The sequence below is a fragment of the Scardinius erythrophthalmus genome (genome assembly GCF_964197995.2).
Source record: "Scardinius erythrophthalmus genome assembly, chromosome: 7".
Lineage (NCBI taxonomy): Eukaryota > Metazoa > Chordata > Actinopteri > Cypriniformes > Leuciscidae > Scardinius > Scardinius erythrophthalmus.
Window position 1 is genome coordinate 32,823,544 of NC_138227.1, and position 20,125 is coordinate 32,843,668.

At 37.0% G+C, this 20,125-nt stretch overlaps 1 protein-coding gene across 1 annotated transcript in view; it reads right to left on the reverse strand.

Moving 5' to 3' along the window:
- Positions 1 to 5,960: 5,960 nt before the first annotated feature.
- atp1b3b (ATPase Na+/K+ transporting subunit beta 3b) overlaps positions 5,961 to 20,125 on the reverse strand; it is a 30,045-nt gene continuing 15,880 nt past the window's right edge. The window contains exons 2-7 of the mRNA XM_081370716.1: positions 19,877 to 20,005; positions 17,440 to 17,538; positions 13,513 to 13,706; positions 12,912 to 12,962; positions 9,757 to 9,849; positions 5,961 to 6,949 (exon numbers count right to left, since the gene is read on the reverse strand). Coding sequence (XP_081226842.1) covers positions 6,782 to 6,949; positions 9,757 to 9,849; positions 12,912 to 12,962; positions 13,513 to 13,706; positions 17,440 to 17,538; positions 19,877 to 20,005 — 734 coding nt within the window. The 3' untranslated portion in view covers positions 5,961 to 6,781. The remainder of the gene's footprint in view (positions 6,950 to 9,756; positions 9,850 to 12,911; positions 12,963 to 13,512; positions 13,707 to 17,439; positions 17,539 to 19,876; positions 20,006 to 20,125) is intronic.

Consider the following 20,125-nt stretch of genomic DNA (forward strand, 5'->3'; position numbering starts at 1 on the left):
TAGAAAGTGATCTGTCCTCTCTCACAGTCCAGAAAGACTCCCTATCCACTGCGGGTGAGTTGTGATGGCAGCACTAACCATGGCCTTCCCTAAACCCAATAATCCAATCCTCATTCGGATTTAGGGCCCACTGTGCTTTCCAACATGGTATATAAAGAATTTGCCCTCAGGAATCAATAATGCCTTCCTGATTGCTTATTTTTCTGTCAATATAAACAGTTTCATTCTTTTTTTATTTCGTCTGTATATTAGTAGATTGAACAAACCAATATTGATTTGAGTTGTAATGCCTGAATTAATATTGGCATGTCAGTCAAATTAAAAGAGTAGTTCACTTTAAATTGAAAATTAGCCCATGATTTACTCGCCCTCAAGCCATCCTAGGTGAATATGACTTTCTTCTCTCAGACGAATACAATCAGAGTTATATTAAAAAATATCCTGGCTCTTCCAAGTTTTATAAAAGCAGTGGATTGCAACCAACAGATTGAAGCTCAAAAATAATTAAAACTTTATAAATTAAAATAACTAGCTTCTGGCCAAACGAACATACGGATTCCACTTAAGTATAAAACGCAACTTATGCGAGTAATGTGACGTACTGCTGATATTTACGCTACGCCATGACACACTACGCTACATCCGACATTACAAGTTGTGCATTAGGCACAAGTAGAGACTGCGTTTGGCCGGGAGCTAGAATTTTACTTTGTAACATGTTAAATATTAATATTTTACTTGCACAAACTCATCGTTTTGCTTCAGAATGCCTTTATTACCCCCCCCCCCCGGAGCCGTGTGAAGTTCGTTTATGACGGATAGATGCTCGTTTTCAATCTGTTGGTTGCAATCCACTGCCATTATAAAACTTGAAAGAGCCAGGATATTTTTTAATATAACTCTGATTGTATTCGTCTGAAAGAAGAAAGTCATATACACCTAGGATGGCTTGAGGGCGAGTAAATCATGGGCTAATTTTCATTTGAAAGTGAACTACTCCTTTAAATCCTGCCATTTAATATTCTTTTTAAGATACTCTCTGAAGCAATACTTTCTTGGACACACTTCTAGGCTGCCATTCAAATTGTATCATATGCTTCCAGCCGAGAGCTGTGAGCAGATTGTCAATCTGTCTTTGAAATTTTGTGTTATTTAATAAGATTTGAGCATCTGCAGCAGTGAGTTCAGTGGATGTGAAGATCTCCTCAGTTTCACACAGGTGTTCTGACAGAGTAACCACAAGTGTAGATCATCATTTCCATCCACCTATTTTTAGGCACATTTTGGGATATCGCATTAAAAAAAACTGCTGGGTGGAAACGCTGCTTTATTCGCAAATGTTTTATGCGATATTCCAATTTTGTGCTTAAGTTAAATTCGCAACTTTGGATGGAAACATAGCTACTTTGACTATGGACATGTTTGACTGCAAGAAAGTGTCACATTTTTACAGTTTGCCTTTACAGGATAGGAAAGTGGAGAACATGGAAAGATGGAATGTAATATTATTATTATTATTTTAATTGAAAGTCTGTTTCTGGAACAATGGTAAACAATAAAAAGTGTACATGAAATGTAGGCCTATTTGAAAAGTAGCATAAATAAATTATGAATGCATGGTCCAATACAGTTTGAATGTGTCCTTCAGTATAGGCCTATATAAATTTGAATCTGCTTTTAAAGAATTCAATCCCTGGGACATGAAAGTGTCTGTGTTACAGTTTTTCTCAGTCGCTTTGGTGCATTTCTCACATCACTATTTACATTTGCACAACAGTTAGTTCAACCTCCACAACATTTAGTCATTTGTGCACATCATAGTAGCAGTTTCTCATTCCTTCCAACAAATTGCAAATGCTTTTGGACATGCATCAATTGCTTTCATACAACTCTCTGCTGTTTTATAACATTATCATTTGCTTATGTCATGTCAGTCAAAATTAACTATACTTGTGAATGCTGAATAGTCATTCCATATAAAACTAATAGTCCTCATTTCATTGCTTGAGTCATTACATACAAAAATGTTGAACTAGCTGTCAAAATCTGTCATTTAAAAAAAAAAAAAAAAAAAAAAAATCCTGAAAAAGTCTCCTAAATTGAACAATTTGCAATTGAGCAAGAGATGATATTCACTGTGATGTAGATTACTGTAAATTATGTGACCAGACAGAGAGGAACGTCTGGATGTGCATGAATGATTACAGTACTATGTATGAGGAGTTTATGTTTGTTGTAAATAATGGTGTATTTTTTCTTTTGCACAATGCTGTGAACAAATTAGAATTGCAAAGAGCATATGCAGTAAAAATGTGAAACATACATATATTCAGTGTCTTGTACTCAGTTACCTCATAAATACAGTAATGTGTAACTTTACTGTATTTTTCAAATGGCTGTGCAAATAGTATTTAGTGCTGTATTGAGCATTTTCAGGTAGTGTCACCAAGATCTGACTTTTATCATTGGAAAACATTTACAGAGTAAACTGTCATAATGAAAACACTACTAAGCCATTTGACTATCTTGTTCATAAACGATGGTGTCAGGACTTTTTATTTTGATGACACTGACACTTTCATTGACATAAATACTTGCTTTTGAGGAATGGGCTATCCATTTTGAGCAAGTGACACGCTTTTGCAGGTTATCAACTAGGTTTTGCAGTTTGTACTATTTGTTTTGAGAACTGCATTAACTGTTGTGCAAATGTAAATAGTGTTATGAGAAATGCACCAAAGCGACTGAGAAAAACTGTAAGTCTACTACTTGGAGTTGCAGACTTGATTACAAAATAATCACACACAGGTGGAAGGAAGCAGAACATTACCAGGCAATGAATGATGGGAAATGCAGTTCATTATAAGATCAATGAGACAGGAGGAGTGCCCTCTGGTGGCTATCGTCGGCACTCCAGCTGACAGGCGCGACAGTCTATAGAGTTAAAGTCTCCCATGGCCATAGTCAATAGTTGTATCCCTTAAAACTCATCTTTGATCACCAAAATGACATATTTAAATGTTTTCTTCTTGAAAAAAATTATTCATGCCTTAAAATAGCTTCAATGTAACTCTACACCCTTGCCTCATTTAGTATACCTGGTTCTATGAATATGCAAATGAGCCCCGCCTCCACTCACTCACACCACCTTAGAGATCCACTCGTTGACGATCACTCGTTGACCTGATTGGTTACAAGATAGTTTGTGACGTCAGAAACACCAGCGATTTCAAACCGCATTTTTGAGACTGTCTTTGGTTCACTGCAGTTTTAAGGAGAAAATACTCAGCAATGATGTTGACTTGGACATGGTTTGTCTTAAAGCATATCAAAAACACCACATAGACATATAAACAACACTAAAAGCTTGATTTTCACCACAGGGGTGAATTTAAGGTGCAGTTTTGCTCTCTTCATGTTCTAATAGGGCTCTGCTGTTCAGAACTGAGTGTTCAGTTCACTACTGCCCTCCACTGGTCAACAGATCCTGACTCCCACTGCACAAGGAGGCAACTTCTCCAAATAAGTCTCCAAAAACACCATTCCACTCCAAAAACTTCCATTCTATAGAGTGATGCAGGTATTACACCAGAACCCGGAAGACTAATTTGCCACCCATTCCTTTGAGATTTTCATGTTTTTTTTTTTTTTTTTTTTTTTTACGTGTAAAATAAATCCTGTGGTAACACATAAATCAAAAAACCCATTGGAAAATCTCAAAGGAACCAGCTGCATATTTTTGGATTGCTAAAGCGATTAAGTCTCTTCAGAAAATTTTGGACTAAACCACTCAATTCATATGGATTAATTTTACGATCTCTTTATGAACTTTTTGAAGCATCAAAGTGGCAGTTGCCTAGACTGTCAAAGGAGGGACAGAAAGCTCTCAGTTTATCAAAAAGATCTTCATTTGTGTTCCGAAGATGAACGAAAGTCTTACGGGTTTGGAAAGACACGAGGGTGAGTAATTAATGACATCATTTAAAGTTTTGGGTTAACTGACCCTTTTGGGAATCAGTTCAGATGGCCCAATGGTTCCTAACGAAACAAACAACTGTTAGTTCAGATGTTTTTCTCGAATGGCTGGTAAAGCTTTCTGAGTCGCGATGAATGTTTATCACATCATACTGTGGTCCAAAACTTAAAGAAAGAATCACATGATGGTTCTACATCTGTGCCGAGCAGGACCAGCTTTCTCATAGCAATCCACTGAGAGTGGTTCCAGGTCAGAGGTCAGGTTCCTGCAGGGCAAAAGCTCATTATCAACACACTCTCCAGCCACTTGATCATGCCACTTCTTCTCTCAAGCCCCGATTCTGCTCTTAACCCTGAGTGTTAATGCTTCTGTTATCAAGAGCAGGGCAGATTTGAGGCCTGAAAGCCAATGAAGAGGCACAAGAATTCAGACATTAACTCTCTGAAGCGTCGACACACACCAGTCACATGCTGGAGGTTTGTACCTTGTAGATAGAGGCAGAAGTATCAGGTCAGGTCACAAAGTGTTGAGGTAGCCTAACTTTTCTCATGATGTTACCAGCAGTAACATCTTGCTTATGCCACTGTTGTGGTTTTTATAAGTTATATTCATTGAATATTTCATGCATTTCTGCCTGTTTGTTTGAACCCCTTTGATCTAAATATTGTACAGATCTTGTGGTCTTTGAGACCACGTGGTCTTAAGTGGGTTTTCATGCATCTTCACTGAGGAGAGGCTTGAGTCTGGCCACTTTATTTCAGTAAATTTCTCCAATCTCCATATATGATCATGGAGCTCAACCAGAGTAACCATCAGCTTCTTGGTCACCACTCTGACCAAGGCCCTTCTCCATAGATTGCTCAGTTCTGGTCTCGGAAGAGTTCCAGTCTTCTTCCATTAGCGGCTACGCTTCTGTGAACCTTCAATGCAGCAGAATGCTTTTGTAGTCTTCTCCTGATCGGTGTATTGGTACAGTCCCGTCTCTGATCTCTACAGGCAGTTCCTTTTACCTCACTATTTCGATTTTGCTTTGATGTGAAAAAAATAATAAAGGGGTACGAATACTTTTACAATGCACTGTATAAAATCCCGATTCCCGTTTTGTTTTGAGAAAACCCGTCTCTCACAGAATCATGTGATACGCATGACAGACGCCAGAGGGCAGAATTACAACGTGCTTCTGTCACTATCATTTTTAAACAGGTGACAGACAGTAAGAATTTTTTTGTCTCATGGCAATTTGTAACTATTCTACGTTTTGGCGAATTTGTGGCTGATTCGTCTGAATTTAAGCGGTACAGAGAAATATTAGTGTGATAAACAGTATAATGTATTTTATGACGAAAATCACTTCAATGAATAACCAATTATGTGAAGGATAGCCATAGCCTACATCAGACTATATGATAATTGTAAAGGATTAAACATTTAAACAGTCATTCATTTCTATTGCTTTTAAGAGTACATATTGACAAATAAACTGTTTTCTGATTGGTAGCAGGATTATTCTGAAAAGGTTGCCATCTCATGTTGCATTTTAAAATTTCATATTTATGAATTATGAGCAGTTATACAATACTGATCAAGTTTAAGGTCAGTAATATATAAGAAATTAATACTTTTGTTCTGCAAGGACGCATTAACTTTATCAAGTGACAGTAAAGACCTATTATAAAAACACTTGCAAAAAAAACCCTTTTTTTAACTTTCTATTATTCAAAGAATCCTAAAAATCCAAAATGGCTTTTTTTCAATTATATATTTTTTCACTCAATGATAGCAGGATTTGTAAATTAATCCTGCTATCATTGAGTGAAAAAATATATAATTGAGAAAGCCACTTTTATCATCTTGACTTGCATTTTAACATTTCAAATTATTTTCAAGTTAAAAATACACGGAGTTAATTATTTGCGGTTATGAATTTCCACAAGTAGGACGATTCAGCAGCTCTGTGAAGAAAACACTCGATACAGCCAAGACGAACCTTTGTTTAAAATCACTTTTATTTCAAGATTTTTAAACTCATACAGATCGTAAGGCATCTGCACAAAGAACAGTTTCTGCAGAGGTTTAAAAAAAAAATCACTTCCCTCAGATGGTGGACGGGTTTTCAAACAGGGTTTGATATAGATGTTTTTTTTTGGTGTTTTCCCTCCCCCTCCCCCCTCCTTAATTTTTTTTTAATTTCTCAATAATCTTAAATTACAGCTATTATATAATTTCATACTCTTGATTTCTTACAGCAGTCAGACAAAGTGAGAGCGATGACAGAGGAAAAAGTGTTTAAAATCCATTAAATATGTACATAGAGGCTTCACATCACACACACACACACACACGGCAGGCTAAACAGTACTATGAGGGGAGCACATCATGTGTTGATGCATCTATTTACAGGTCCCTATACTTACTACACGACGACACTAGGTTCTCTCTTACGGGGAGGCGTCGGAGGAGAATCAATGTGACTTGTTTTTTCTGCCTTTGCATTTCATTTCCAGTGGGGTGTTTTTGGATAAAAGGGTGGTTCTGATGAGAAATAAGTCCTAAAACCTTAATAACGTCACACATCCGCACACTTTCCCAACCCTGACGCAGGGCCAGAGAAGGTCTGCATGCACCGAACTACACTGTAATCCAGGACGAGTTTTAAACCGGACCCTAGACGAGCATTCGCAGTACGACCCTGATTTAAACTCGCAGGACGCCACATAGGGGACGAGGTGTACGTGATAAACATGAGAAGGGGCCGGGTTTGAGTGAGAGGAACTGACATCGTGCGTCTCCGGGGATTGGTCCAGGCTACTTGGACACGTTGACCCGGAAGGTGACCCGGCCCATGAACTTGTCGCGCTCGTCGTTGTTGATCAGGTCCGATCCCTCCACCTTGCACTCGATGAGGAGCTCAGAGTTGTAGTCTTCCTCAGTCAGCAGAAGCTTCACGGCTACAACGGGCTGGACGTAGCTCGCCTGGTGGAGACCACAAAAAATATGGTAAGAAACTCGGCAATAATTAAATATGGTTATTATTACCTATATTATGATTTTTGGTTATAGACAAACTTTCTTAGAACTTGAACAAATCTAGAACTTGTTCTTGTGTTCGATCATGTAAAGAAGATACTATTAAATATCTTGGTGTATGGCCTGATTCTGAACCAAATCACATAATCATGCTTTACACAAAGTCAACTTTGGAATTAGTATTTTACATCAATCTTTCGTAGAAAAAACTTCAATTTAGTCTGTATATTATGATCTCCCGCTACAGTGTGAAGGGATACAAGCACAAATGTATGCTGATGATACTGTTATTTTTACACATGCGAGAACAGCAGAGTTAGCGGCTGCGAAGTTAAAAGCTGCTATTACACAGTGGCTGGAACAATCATATCTTAGCCTGAACATTAGTACTGTAAAACAAAAGGAATTTTTCTCAAAAACAAATGTTTAATCTGATGTTTATTAATGGGGAAAAGATAAAATAGTTAATGAGTTCAATTATCTTGGCATAACATTGGACTCAAATCTCAGTTTAAAAAAAACATGTAAAGAAAATGGTGAGGAACATTAAATATAACTTGGCAAATTTTAGACAAAGTCTCTCTATTGATGTAGCGAAGACTTTTATGCATACTAGAATCCTTTCTCCCCTCACATGTCTCATTGTCTGACATGTTGGGGTCAAGCTGGTGAAACTGTGATTAAACCCTTAAAATCGCTATATAAACACACATTAAACATTTTAGATAAAAAAAATATATATATATATATATATATATATATATATATATATATATATATATATATATATATATATATATATATATATTCATTATTGTAGGATCATAGAGAAAAATATTTTTTTTAACTTTGACTAGACTTTTTTTTCAAGTTTGTGTATGTTTATAAAATCTTGAATGGCTTGGCTCCTTCTGTGTTATGTGACTGTTCATTTTCGCTCTGAAAACTCTGTGAGGTCCACCAGATTATCATCCATGAGTAATTCTCTGGTTCCCTTTCGTCGTTCTGCATTTGGACTATCGTCTTTTGCAGTGAAAGCTAATCAGCCCTACAAGAGGATATAAAAGGGTGTAAAGCTCTTGGTCTTTTTAAATTGAAGTTAATTTAAAAAAAAAAAAAAAAAAAAAAAAAAAAAATTATCGAACGATATCTGTAAACAATTTGTTGCAATTTAATTCTTTTTTTTGTGGCCCTGATAGTACCTGTATGTGTGTGAATGCATGTTTTTATTGTATGTGAACACATAGGTATTGTCTGTGTAGTTTTATGTTAGTGTTTGTTGACCTGCCTGGGGACTACGGATGAAAATTTGCCTTTGGCTAAATCCAGTACAATGCATGAAATGGAAATTTTTATGTTAATAAATTGTACATGGTCCCTTTATAAATAAATGAAGAAAAAACAGCATCAACATTAGATCTCGTTTCGCTTAACACGGCGTATAATAATCTTTGCAGAATCATTCTTTTTTTACTCACTGTATAATGCATGATGCACTCCAATGCTCATAGAAGACAGTCATTGGCTTCAATTTATATCATTACTTTAATTATCCCAGTCATCTAAAACAATACTTTGTACCTTTTTCTTTAAACTACCAAGTTAGGCATTCTTCCCAGACGTATTTCTTTGTTTCTCATGCACACACACAAAAAACACTTTTATATTTAAAGCCCAAATAGACTGGAATAATTTACCTGCAGACATTACAGATCCTGTACATCATTTCAGTCGTTTAAACAATCTTGGTCATCTTATTTTACGTTTTATTTATTTATTTATTGTTTTATACTTGTTCATTTACACTTATATTCACTGATCATTATATTTTGTTGTGCATTCATGATTGACTATTCTGGTAACTTGGTAGTGTAATAATTTTTCAGTATTGTTTTTTTATTTTTAAAACAATTTCAAATTGAAAATGAGACTGTACATCAAGAGGTTAATAAATTCTTATATTTTTGTTTGCTACATATGTGTAAAACGTCTATACATTTTGTTTTCTTTTGTAAATATTTGGGTTTAATACTTAATGACTTATCCCATTAACAGCAAAATCAAAATAACAATCATTAAAAAATATATATATTTTAATTGTTTATTTTCTATATTTTCTGTACATAGAATATACATATTATAAATTACACTTTAAAATTGAAATACTTTTAAATATGCATTTTATATTATAGATTATATATTTTCTATATATCAAATATACAAAGAATCTTTTTTTAATTTAAACATTAAAATATATAAATGAAAATTATATACATTTCTACATATAAAATATACATATAATATTTAAAAACCTATACACACACATTTCTACACACAAGAATATTTGAAAATAAATATTACGTATATTTTATGTTTAATACATGAAAAAACAAGCCCTTATTTTTACGTCTCACATTAAAGGCGTAATCAGACCAGTCCATTTAAAATTTATTTTTATATTAGATTTTTTATACGTCTATATTTTCATATATTACACTTTAAACACATTTTAAATATTTATTTTATATGAAATATGCATTTCCTATACATCAAGTAATTCATTTTCATTCATAATAAAATTCAAAATTCATTAAACGTTGTATTTATATTTTATTATATATATTTTTTTAAATATGTCAAATATATTGATATTTTATGCATGTAATGTTTTTCACATTATTTATTCTGACAATGGTCACCACTATATTGTGCATCTCCACATTTAAACACTGATCTAGCTGCATTGTACTCACATGCAATTTCTTGCCATAATAGGGGTAGTAACTCTTGTCCAGTATGCCCTCAGTGGGGAAATACTGCATCTGCAGGGGAGTTTCTCTCTGTACCTGGAGACACGACGACAAAGGGTGAGATCACACTGCTGCACTTCATAGACAATGTGTCATGTGACTCATGAGCAGTTGCCAGTAGCAACAGACTGCCCTCACGTCACTCAAACTGATGACAAGGAAAAATAAGACCCTCTTCAAATGCACAAAGACATCAGATATTTCATAAAGCATGTTACACACACACACACAGAACAACTTTTCATACAATACAGACAGGATTTTGCATCATGTACTGTATATGAACGCATGAATCCATAACTCTCTGCTCGCAGTCCATCCAGCAGTAGCAGGAAGCAACAAACTGTTTCAGGAACAGTTGCAAGGTTCTGATCCTAATGTGCATTCAGTAATCAGTTCATCTTTCATTAAGTGAACCGAATGAGATGATATGCTGGAAGCTGGAAGCTTTTGAAATGGCTGTGTATCTAGAGAAAGGTCAAAGTGATGCATGCTTGCAGACAGCGTAAGTCCAACGAAAAAGAAGATCATAAAAACACTAAAAGAAGATGTTTAGTCAGTCATTTTAAAGCATCAAAATACTACAGACCATGATTCATGATTTAATAATCAAATTCAAATAAAGAATGTAATTATTAAGAATCAGCACAGAAGCTCAAAAAGTGCAGCGTTTCATTCGTTGCTTTCACACAAACTGCTTTTGCTGTAAATATACAGCATTCATTCAACGCAAACTAGAAATTGTTAGAGAAATTCACTTTACTCCTGTTCGATACTACAATTTATGTAAAAATAATCTGTTTACAATTTATGAATTACCACTACTGTGCATTCACTAGATTTTCACAATAGTTGTTTTAATGCAATTTTGATGATAAGGGGTGGTATCAAAATGTGTAAAACACCAAACACAGTTGCTTGTGCGCTAACAGATGTGGTATTATCACTGGAAAAGTTAACGTCAAAAACGCATTCGCTTTTCTTGTGTGAAAGTCCCACTGAAACATTGCAAGGACTATTTGTGGAAGTTTGTTTAGTAAGAAATGGCAAGATAGAAACAGCAGAATCCATCAGCATAATTTTGCAAAAGCGTTAAAAGTTCACAGGACAGAGAGAGCACTTCCTTGTGTCCTCTGTATACCTTCAAGGGTCACACGGGTGAGAGCTCTCAGAGAAGTCATGAGGTACAAGAATGACTAAATGATAAGGGCAGTAAAGAAGTTCTCGTGGGAGTCGAGTCAAAAACAGTGCAGGTCTGATAGGAACGGCTCACATCTGCGGCAAAGAACTACGTCAAGGAAGCAAACAAGTGTTTGAAATGGGTCCAACATTGCATAACTCGTGCCTGATATCGGTTAGATGTTTGTGGACGTGTTCGTAAGAATTCGTAAGAGGATTCTGAGGTCAAAAGGCAATGTTTTGCAAGGAAAAACATATATTACTATGTCAATAAAATCAATTGCAATCCCTGGAAAAACCATGAATTTGACCCAAACACATTTCACTTATGTGTGGTAGATTCCCAATAGCAACTGTTTACACCTGATATGGTGATCCAAAAATAAGTGCTCAATAAGCACTTGTAATGTAAACATTATGTGGCCTGAACAACCCTAAAGAGCTGTCATGTTTACAAGGTAACCGGCTGTTACAGTGAATAGTGATGATTTTGCCTGGTTCATGGCATCAAATCTGAACTAAAATCACAGGATTTTGCCTTGTTCACAGCATCAATATATTTTGAGTTTGGTGTGAGCACTTAGTAGCAAGTAGACAGGATATTGTCAATGTAAAACAAACTGTTTGTTCATTTACATGTCATAATTTGGTCCTTTCCTATACAAGGTGGTCCTTTCTGACCAGAATTCGATGTCAAGTGTAGCAAACCTTCTGCTAATAGTCCTTAATATGCTCATTGCATAGCCATACCTTGGACTAGGGGTGTCTAATTCTACTGGAGGTCCACCTTTCAGTAGAGTTGATCTCTGGCTCAAATAAGCATCCCTGAACCATCTAATCAAGGGCTTCCGGATCACTTGAAGCTCCCAGGCAGGAGCTGAACTCTGCAGGAGAGCGGCCCTCGTGGAGCATGATGGGACACCCCTGGTCGAAAGTATGGCTGAGAAAACCACCTAACATGCTACCCTTCCATCAAAAAAGGGTTGCCTTCTAAGTCAGCTAAAAGAAAACAACTGACAGATTGGAAATGTCTACACTATGCCCAAAAATGAACACGCAATGACACACACCCTTAGTTTAAAAGCATTCCACAATTTGCATGTTAATGCTAGATGTATATGGAAATCTTGTGATTGAATTATTCGAATCAGATGTTAATATCAGGAATAAACAGGGGTGCCTATGGTGTGGAAGGATCCACCGCTAGGGTTGTTCTACCAAGACACTATGCCTTTCATTCTCAATGGCTGGGGGATCTGAAGGTATACATCATTTCTAGAAAGAGGGCAGTTAAAAGCACCATAGACAAAGCAGAACAGGAGAGAGGCAGCAAAGAGATGGAAAAGGCCCGGGACAAGGACCCTGGGGAAACAATGGGGAGGGAGGGGGGCCCAACATCTTACCCACCATTAATACTGCTGGCCCTATAGGCAGCGTGGAGAGAGACCAGATACAAACAGATGTGTGAAAACCCAAGATGGGAAAAAAGCACATTAATTCAGACTCGCACCATCATGATACACTCATCCTGACATTGTCGTCACTGTGATTCTGCCAAATAAGACATGTTCTTGGATCAACTTATTTTGTTGATCATGGAACAACTTTTCTGTCTGAAAAATTAAGCTTCATCCATATCCCTACCCCTAAACCTAACCCGACCCATAACTTCTCCCTAAAATCACAGGGTAATGATAGGTGAATAACACTGATGTAGAAGCAACTTACCCTGGTTAAAGGCCTACTTATAACTTGACATAAACTATAAACTTGTCCCTCAAATTTGATTGGTTGATTGGAATGTTGTTCCAGGATCAACAAAGATGTTGATCCAGGAACATGTTGTATTTGGTGAAATCACGTTACACCTAATATTGTACACATTTAAGCTAGTATACAATGTGCGATGAAGGAATTACCTTGGCTGCGCAGCTGATACGTGGGTCTCCTTTTGGCCTAAGCCCAATAACCTGCAAAGGATAAGGAACATATACACTGAACAAACATCCTTAGATAATGGTCCGACTAATTTCACAACAGCATAACGCTTCAGTTGACAAACAAATGAAACGCAGAAATTTATAAACAAGACTGGCCTCTCATTCCTCAAAGGGGAAGTGTTGAATTTCTGAGATGCAATTACAAGTTTTTGTCCATGCATGAGCACCATGGCTCAATTTGTATGGAGAACATATGGAAACCTCTGATGCAAAAGCCTCTAAAAGCCACCTCTGCCAAAAACGAGATAATATTGAGTGAATGTTCTCCGTACATACTATATGTTCATCAAATACTTTCACTTCAAACTCACTAAATCCCAGCCTCTGCCCATTCAGAAATGCCGGTACTTGGGTAGAAACCTATACATAGGAGCCTGATAAAAATGTTAATATTATTACACAAAAACTTTAGATGGACTTAGAGGCTTTTGCATCTGAAGTCTTCATATGCTAACAGCTAGCCTGCGTTTTCACCAGTAGGTACCTTTTACTGGGAAGCACATAAAAACATGTGACTCACTCGATTCATCTTGACTAGGATGCAAGGCTGGCCCTCTGAATAACCAAAATTGCTATCAGCCAGTCCAGAGCACTGTCGTAGAAAACTTCTCTTGAACTGGCAGACCTTCTTCTCCCCAACAACATCATCACCTTGCTCAAAGTACTCCCCCTTGGTACAGATCTGGTTCCCATCCTGCAGCGAGTCATTGTACGCTGAAGTATCAAAAGAGAGAGAACAGATAGTGAGATAACGGTGCTGAGCTGAAAATCATCAGCAGTAGTTTGATACAATTGTGTGGTTGGGAGACGTTTTTTCTTGTCTACAAGTGTGGCCAATTTGGAAGTCTTTGAGTGCTCCAGATAAGAGCTTAAATGCCCACCAAAATGGTTTGAGAAGTGCAACATTCCTGTTTGATATGTCCAGTTGAGGAAAGACATATCAGAAGTTGTAGTGCTCTTTCAATTGCTAATAGTTTGAGTTTAAAATCAAGGTCAGAATTGGGACATTTCTACTTGAGATCAACTCCAACATTAAAAAAAAATATTAGTAGTTGTCTTTAGCACCCAGTAGGCACTACATCTGATGAGGAAATAACTTTATGACTGTTAAAAGTATGTTCTATTATGGTAATGAAATCCAGACATACTACATCCGCCACGTTTGCTTTGTCATATGACCTACGGCACTTCACAACTCCTCTCCTTTGGGCTAAAGGGATAGTAAAATGTGATGTGTAAAATAAGATCAGATGCACAGTTCAGAATCTCGCCGGAAGTAGGAGGTTTTCTAAATACTATAAATACTCATTTACACTATATAGAAGGGAAGTAGGCATATTCCAATGCAGGGCATGTTTTACACACCCGTTTCTGCACATATTTTCGAAACAGGGTTTAACAATGTAATGGAAGAACTTATTGACTTTTAGTTCTAAAATTAATGTCATGTTTGTCATTAACCACAGACCTGGGTCCTGCTCATCTCGACTAAAATCACAGTTGTGGATTTCCAAAAGAGCATACAAGTTGGAATAGCGACTTCAAGAGGTGATCTTTGCACTTTTAGCAAGCAAGAAAATTGAACATAGCATCAGACAAACCACTGAACCATGATTTGCTATTGCTAATCAGTGGTAGGTGTATTTAGGGATGGACAAGTGTTTTATCGGACAAGAATGTCTAAATGCCTCTGAGCAGCAGATGATGTCATTTATATTTCTGGTCCATTTTCCCAGAGTAGAAACACTTTAAATGAGTGTATCTCCTAAAACTAACATCTAGATAACCTTAAAACTAATTGACTTAAAGCCACAAGACTCCAATTTTGATTGCATAGGGTCCTTAAATGAGTCACTCATGACTGCTGTATCAGATCATTGGTGATCTGTTTAAGAAAGACTTTGGCTGCATGTCCGAAAGCTGAAAAATGCTGCCTTCAGCCATGGTCACACTAGACCAGGGATGGGCAGCTTCGGTCCTGGAGGGCCACTGTCCTACAGAGTTTAGCTCCAACCCTAAAAAAAAAAAAAATCACCTGCCTGTAATTTTCTAGTAATCCTGAGGACCTTGATTAGTTTGTTCAGGTGTGTTTGATTAGGGTTGAAGCTAAACTCTGTAGGACAGTGACCCTCCAGGACCGAAGTTGCCCATCCCTGCACTAGACTATGAGCATGAGAAATTTCTTCGGACACTGCAATGGTCGTGATATGACGTCACGGTCTGCAGAGTCTTATTTATAAACATGAACTTAACTTAAAAAAAAAAAAAAAAAAAAAAAAAAAACATTTTCAGTTTATTACTATTTGTTACATCAACTCGACTTTACAGCAAAGATATTGTTGAATTAATTCAGCTAAAAGGTCATGCCGTGATGTATTGATCTTTTACTTGTCACACATCTTCACGTGATGCAAATTCGCGGCTCAGTGTTCACCAAATTTGAACTTTTGATCGCAGAAAAAAACTTTTTGCATGAGCTTGCGTTTGTGGCCTGACGCATTCGCATGTGTATGAATGGAAGTCAATGGAACGAAAAATGTAGTGTGAACGCCCCTTTCGGAGCAAGGTAGGAAGGCATCAAGGCATGTCCAAATCCAATGTTAGCTTCCCTTCCTGTCTCCTGAGATACCTTCATCTGATTGAAGGCAGTATAGATGCATCCTTCACTGCCTTGAATATCCCACAATCCTGTGCTTTCAATTATGTGACAGTTGAGCTAAAAAATAAAGCTGGTGTCTGAAAGTTGCGGTTGGTGGACAGCATGTGTGTAAATGTACATTTTTGACCAATGTTTTCCACTTTTACTTTTAGAAATTACCATCGTGGAAATGAAATATTTGCTTGGTTGTCACCAAAGTTCGCTCTATTTTGTTGTAGATCATTAAACTGTTATTCTGCCTCAGAAGTCTGTCCGAAATTGGTTTCGTGAGGTACCTTCAAACACAAACACTGCCTACAAAGTCATTGCCTGATAAGGCAGTGAGGCAACAAGTCAGCTGCCAACGTTTCCGGATGCAACCTTTAAGATCTACGTCCTCAAGTGGGGTGGTGATCGCATACAGCTGAGAACAATTTGTGCAAATTCAAGCACATTTAAGCAGTGGGAGTATTACGAAGATCACATTCAAACCATCCAGACAGAGGCTACACAAGGGGGACATTATCTGAGAGGTTTATGTATTGAGAGAAGCAAATCAAAAGAAACTGAAAACATTTCACTATTTAGGCCACTTCCTAATATACCTTTTATATTATGGTGGATTTTAAGTCCTCTTATTGTCTTGCAAAATATCTGACTACACCACCTCCTCCTGATTACTGAAAGATTGTGTATTTTCAGTTAACTTTAGTCAGATGCATTTACATTGTTACTGTGTCTCAGATGTAATCAACTCTATCTGTGTCTGTAAAGGTGTGAACCAAATGGCCCATACAGGTGTATGGTCTATAGAAACTGATTGGCCCATACAGGTGTATGGCCCACAGAAACTGATTGGTGTGAATGACAAAGAAACAGCATTGCTCAGAGTAGATCGATCTCCTGTGGGAGGCCCTAACAGTTTGTTCTATTGTTTGTAGCCCATTTGTCTTCATGTATAAAGTTCTGTCTCACAGACAGACCTTTGGGTTAGGATTGTTGAAGGGCGGCATGCTAACGTCGCTGCTGAAGGACTGCTACACTGCAAACCTTCAATAAATTCTTCTCCCCACAAGAACTCTGGTCAAGCTTACTTATTTTATGTATTGGAGAAATCTAATACATTGGCGAGCCACCCAAACCACTGCTCGGCCAAATACAGCAAAATCTAACAATTTAAGTGTAGCGGTTGCTTGTCCCAAATATGACCTTGATGAGCAATAGTGTAACAAAAACACCTATGTTAGTAAAAATGTCATTATTTTATCTAAAATCTGGCTGTATTAACAATATCCTCCTAATATGATTTGTTACAAAACATTTATTTTATCCACCCATTGTCTGCCATACATGGATAATGTTTGCTGGTTCTGAACAGAATTGGAGTCTTGATATTGTGCCTTCTCTCCGCTTCACAAGACTACTGGCTCTGAACAGCTTCTTACAGAAGACTGACCTGCTTAGAGCTGTAACCATGTCAAATCATTAAAATGGACAGCCTGGTTCTTGGTTAGCTGGAACTGGACTCTGGGTTTAGGTGTTATGAGATCTAGTTTGGTCTGGGTCTTAAATGGTCTAGGTATTGGGGAGGCCTGATAATGGTCATGGTCTTGGAAGGTGTTACTGGTTTGGGTTTTAGGCAGTCTGGCACTGGTCTGAGTCTTTGAGGATATGGTCTTGACTCCAGCTCTGGTACTTAAATGGGGGGGGGTTCAGAGGTTCAGGTGGTGCTATGTTCAGTATCACTTTATACCATTACAAGGCAAATATGTCGAGAGGTAAGGTACTTAAAAGAGCGTTGATACTCACGCTGCAGGAACGACTCCAGGTGCTGCACATACTTGCTATATTGCTGGGGAATGGATCGGTTAAATCCAATTTCCAAGGACCTCGGCCTAATCATCAGCCCTGAGGACAAAAATATGCCATGCAGATAAACATCATACAAATTTAATGCAGATTAGAGCACATATATGTGCCCAATACATTGATTCAGTATGTGCATTTTTAGAGTGTTGACACATTTGCAAAACTTTGTCGGATTTCTTTCCCTTTTTACCTCCATGACTTTTCAAACATGTTTTCCAGTTAATTTCTAGCCAATAATTACTAATAATGATATTCACGAAGACATTTTAGAAGGGAGTTTAAGGTTTTAATTATTTCCACTACTCCTTGAAATATAAATTCCATGTGGGAATTTAAGACTTATGTCTTAAAAATATGTCCATATAAAAATGACAGCATAATATGCTTTCAAAATGGTGCAAACCTTCAAGAGACATCTGACTGTATGTGTGCTCCTTGGGAAATGTATATCATTGTTGTATCAGAACACCTCCGATTTGTAATCAATGCGCATTTGTGATCATTAACACTAAAAATCTTGCTTGGAACATTCAATGCACTGATAATTGGAGACACTAAACTGCAACTTGTCTGACATGATGTCCAACTGTGTCTGTACTGAGAACATTCTGTTACTAAAAGATCTTGAGAAAGGTGGGGGAAGCTGAGGGATGAAAAAAAAAGATCAGTGGGAGGAATAAATTGACACTTGGGGAAGGATGAATGATAGCGAGCGAGAGTGTCTGACTTGCCGGGTTTAATGGCGCTCATAATTGAGAGAGAGGATGGATTTGGAGCGCTCTCATCGCAACCACTGTACACAAGTGTGTGGGGGCTGTATAGCGTACAACCATGTGTGTGTGTGTGTGTGTGTGAGAGAGAGAGAGAGAGAGAGAGGGAGGCTAATGGATGATGTGTAACACTGCTGAGACTGGTGTTGTGTGTTCTGACTGATAAAAATAGCTCTGAATAAATCACACCAGCTAAATGGCACCTCTAATGCAAGTTCTGTCTTTTCCGTTACTTTCAATGTCAAAATTTGTGTATATAGAAGGATTTATAAATCTCAAGTCACTTCAGAACCAGTAACTACATGAGAAGATCAATAAGTCTTAGAACGTGTTATTAATCCACTGAAATATTTCAAGTATGATCACACATTTATTTAGCCTACCTGTATAAATAGTGCAGTATATACTATAAATGTACTACTACCAGAGAGAGAGAGAGAGAGAGAGAGAGAGAGAGAGAGAGAGAGAGAGAGAGAGAGAGAGAGAGAGAGAGAGAGAGAGAGAGAGAGAGAGAGAGAGAGAGAGAGAGAGAGAGAGAGAGAGAGAGAGAGAGAGAGAGAGAGAGAGAGAGAGAGAGAATTTCTCATGCTCATTTACACTCCTTTATTAACACATTTTTTCTTTTACAATTCCAACTCCTAGTTAAAAATATAAACCATTTACAAAATGTTGCTCCAAATTAAAAACCTTTAAACAAAAAACAAAAAAACAAAAACAAAAAAATATATATATATATATGACATTTTCCTCTTCATCAACTAGACAAAGTTTTTCCAATTCCCAAAATTTCATTAAAAAACCATTAAATTACTGGTAATTTTATAGTAAACAAATTCTGCTCTAATTCTTGCCATTATTAGGGCTTTAAAAGTCAGATCAGGATCCACTGAACATTCACCATTTTAGTTTCTGCAAACTCTAACTTTGTCACCCTTTATTCAAATATGAAAAATAAAATAAAAAAAATGTTAAACAGTCAACTGTTTTATTTGTGCAATGGAAGTAATTAGGAGTTTGAGGCAAAAGTCGAAGTTAATAGTGAGAATTGGACCCTAATCTAAAGTGTGACCATATCTTAGTACAGTATATAGTGTATACACACACACACGCACGCATAAAGAAAACAAAGGCAAAGAAAACATTTTCTTTTTTAATAAACAGTGGTTTCACAGAGATAGATATGCATTGCAAAATGATCAAATATGGTGTGATAGACCGTTTCACATGTGAGGCTTGCTGTGATAATAGACAGCTTTGCTTTAAGAGATTAAAATGCAGGTGTATATACAAGTAGATAAAGTATTTTGTCTTTGTCATCTACGGTTTTACGCAATAGAACTGATTTAGAAGCCCTCTACATTCCCCAATAAAACTTCCTCATGTACAACTAACTAACATTTCTTTCAGTTTCGTATTTATTTTGCAAGAAAACCTTGCTAAAATTACGTACAATATTCAATGCGACATACTACTGTTTGAAAAATGTATTGCTGCATCTTGTTGAATTTCAGTTTACAATTTCTATTGATTTGTACCGCTTTACATAATACATACATTTCCAAACGGGCGCAACAAAGAATAGTACCTTAATGTTGTGGGATTGTTACCTGGATTGGCCACTCGGTCCCTGTATTTGGGAGTGTGATCGTCCAGCGTCTGAAGCATCACCCACATGGTGAGACTGAACATCCCAGCCAGGAAGCCATAGAAGACCAGATAAAAGAGTAATATAAGACCTGCAGAGAGAAGAAACACACTTTCAAACATGGCAGAATGGTCACAATTTCTTTTCCAAACCTATAAAGTATTGGGAATTTGTTCCCATAACTCTTCCATGTAGCGTCACAGAACAAGCC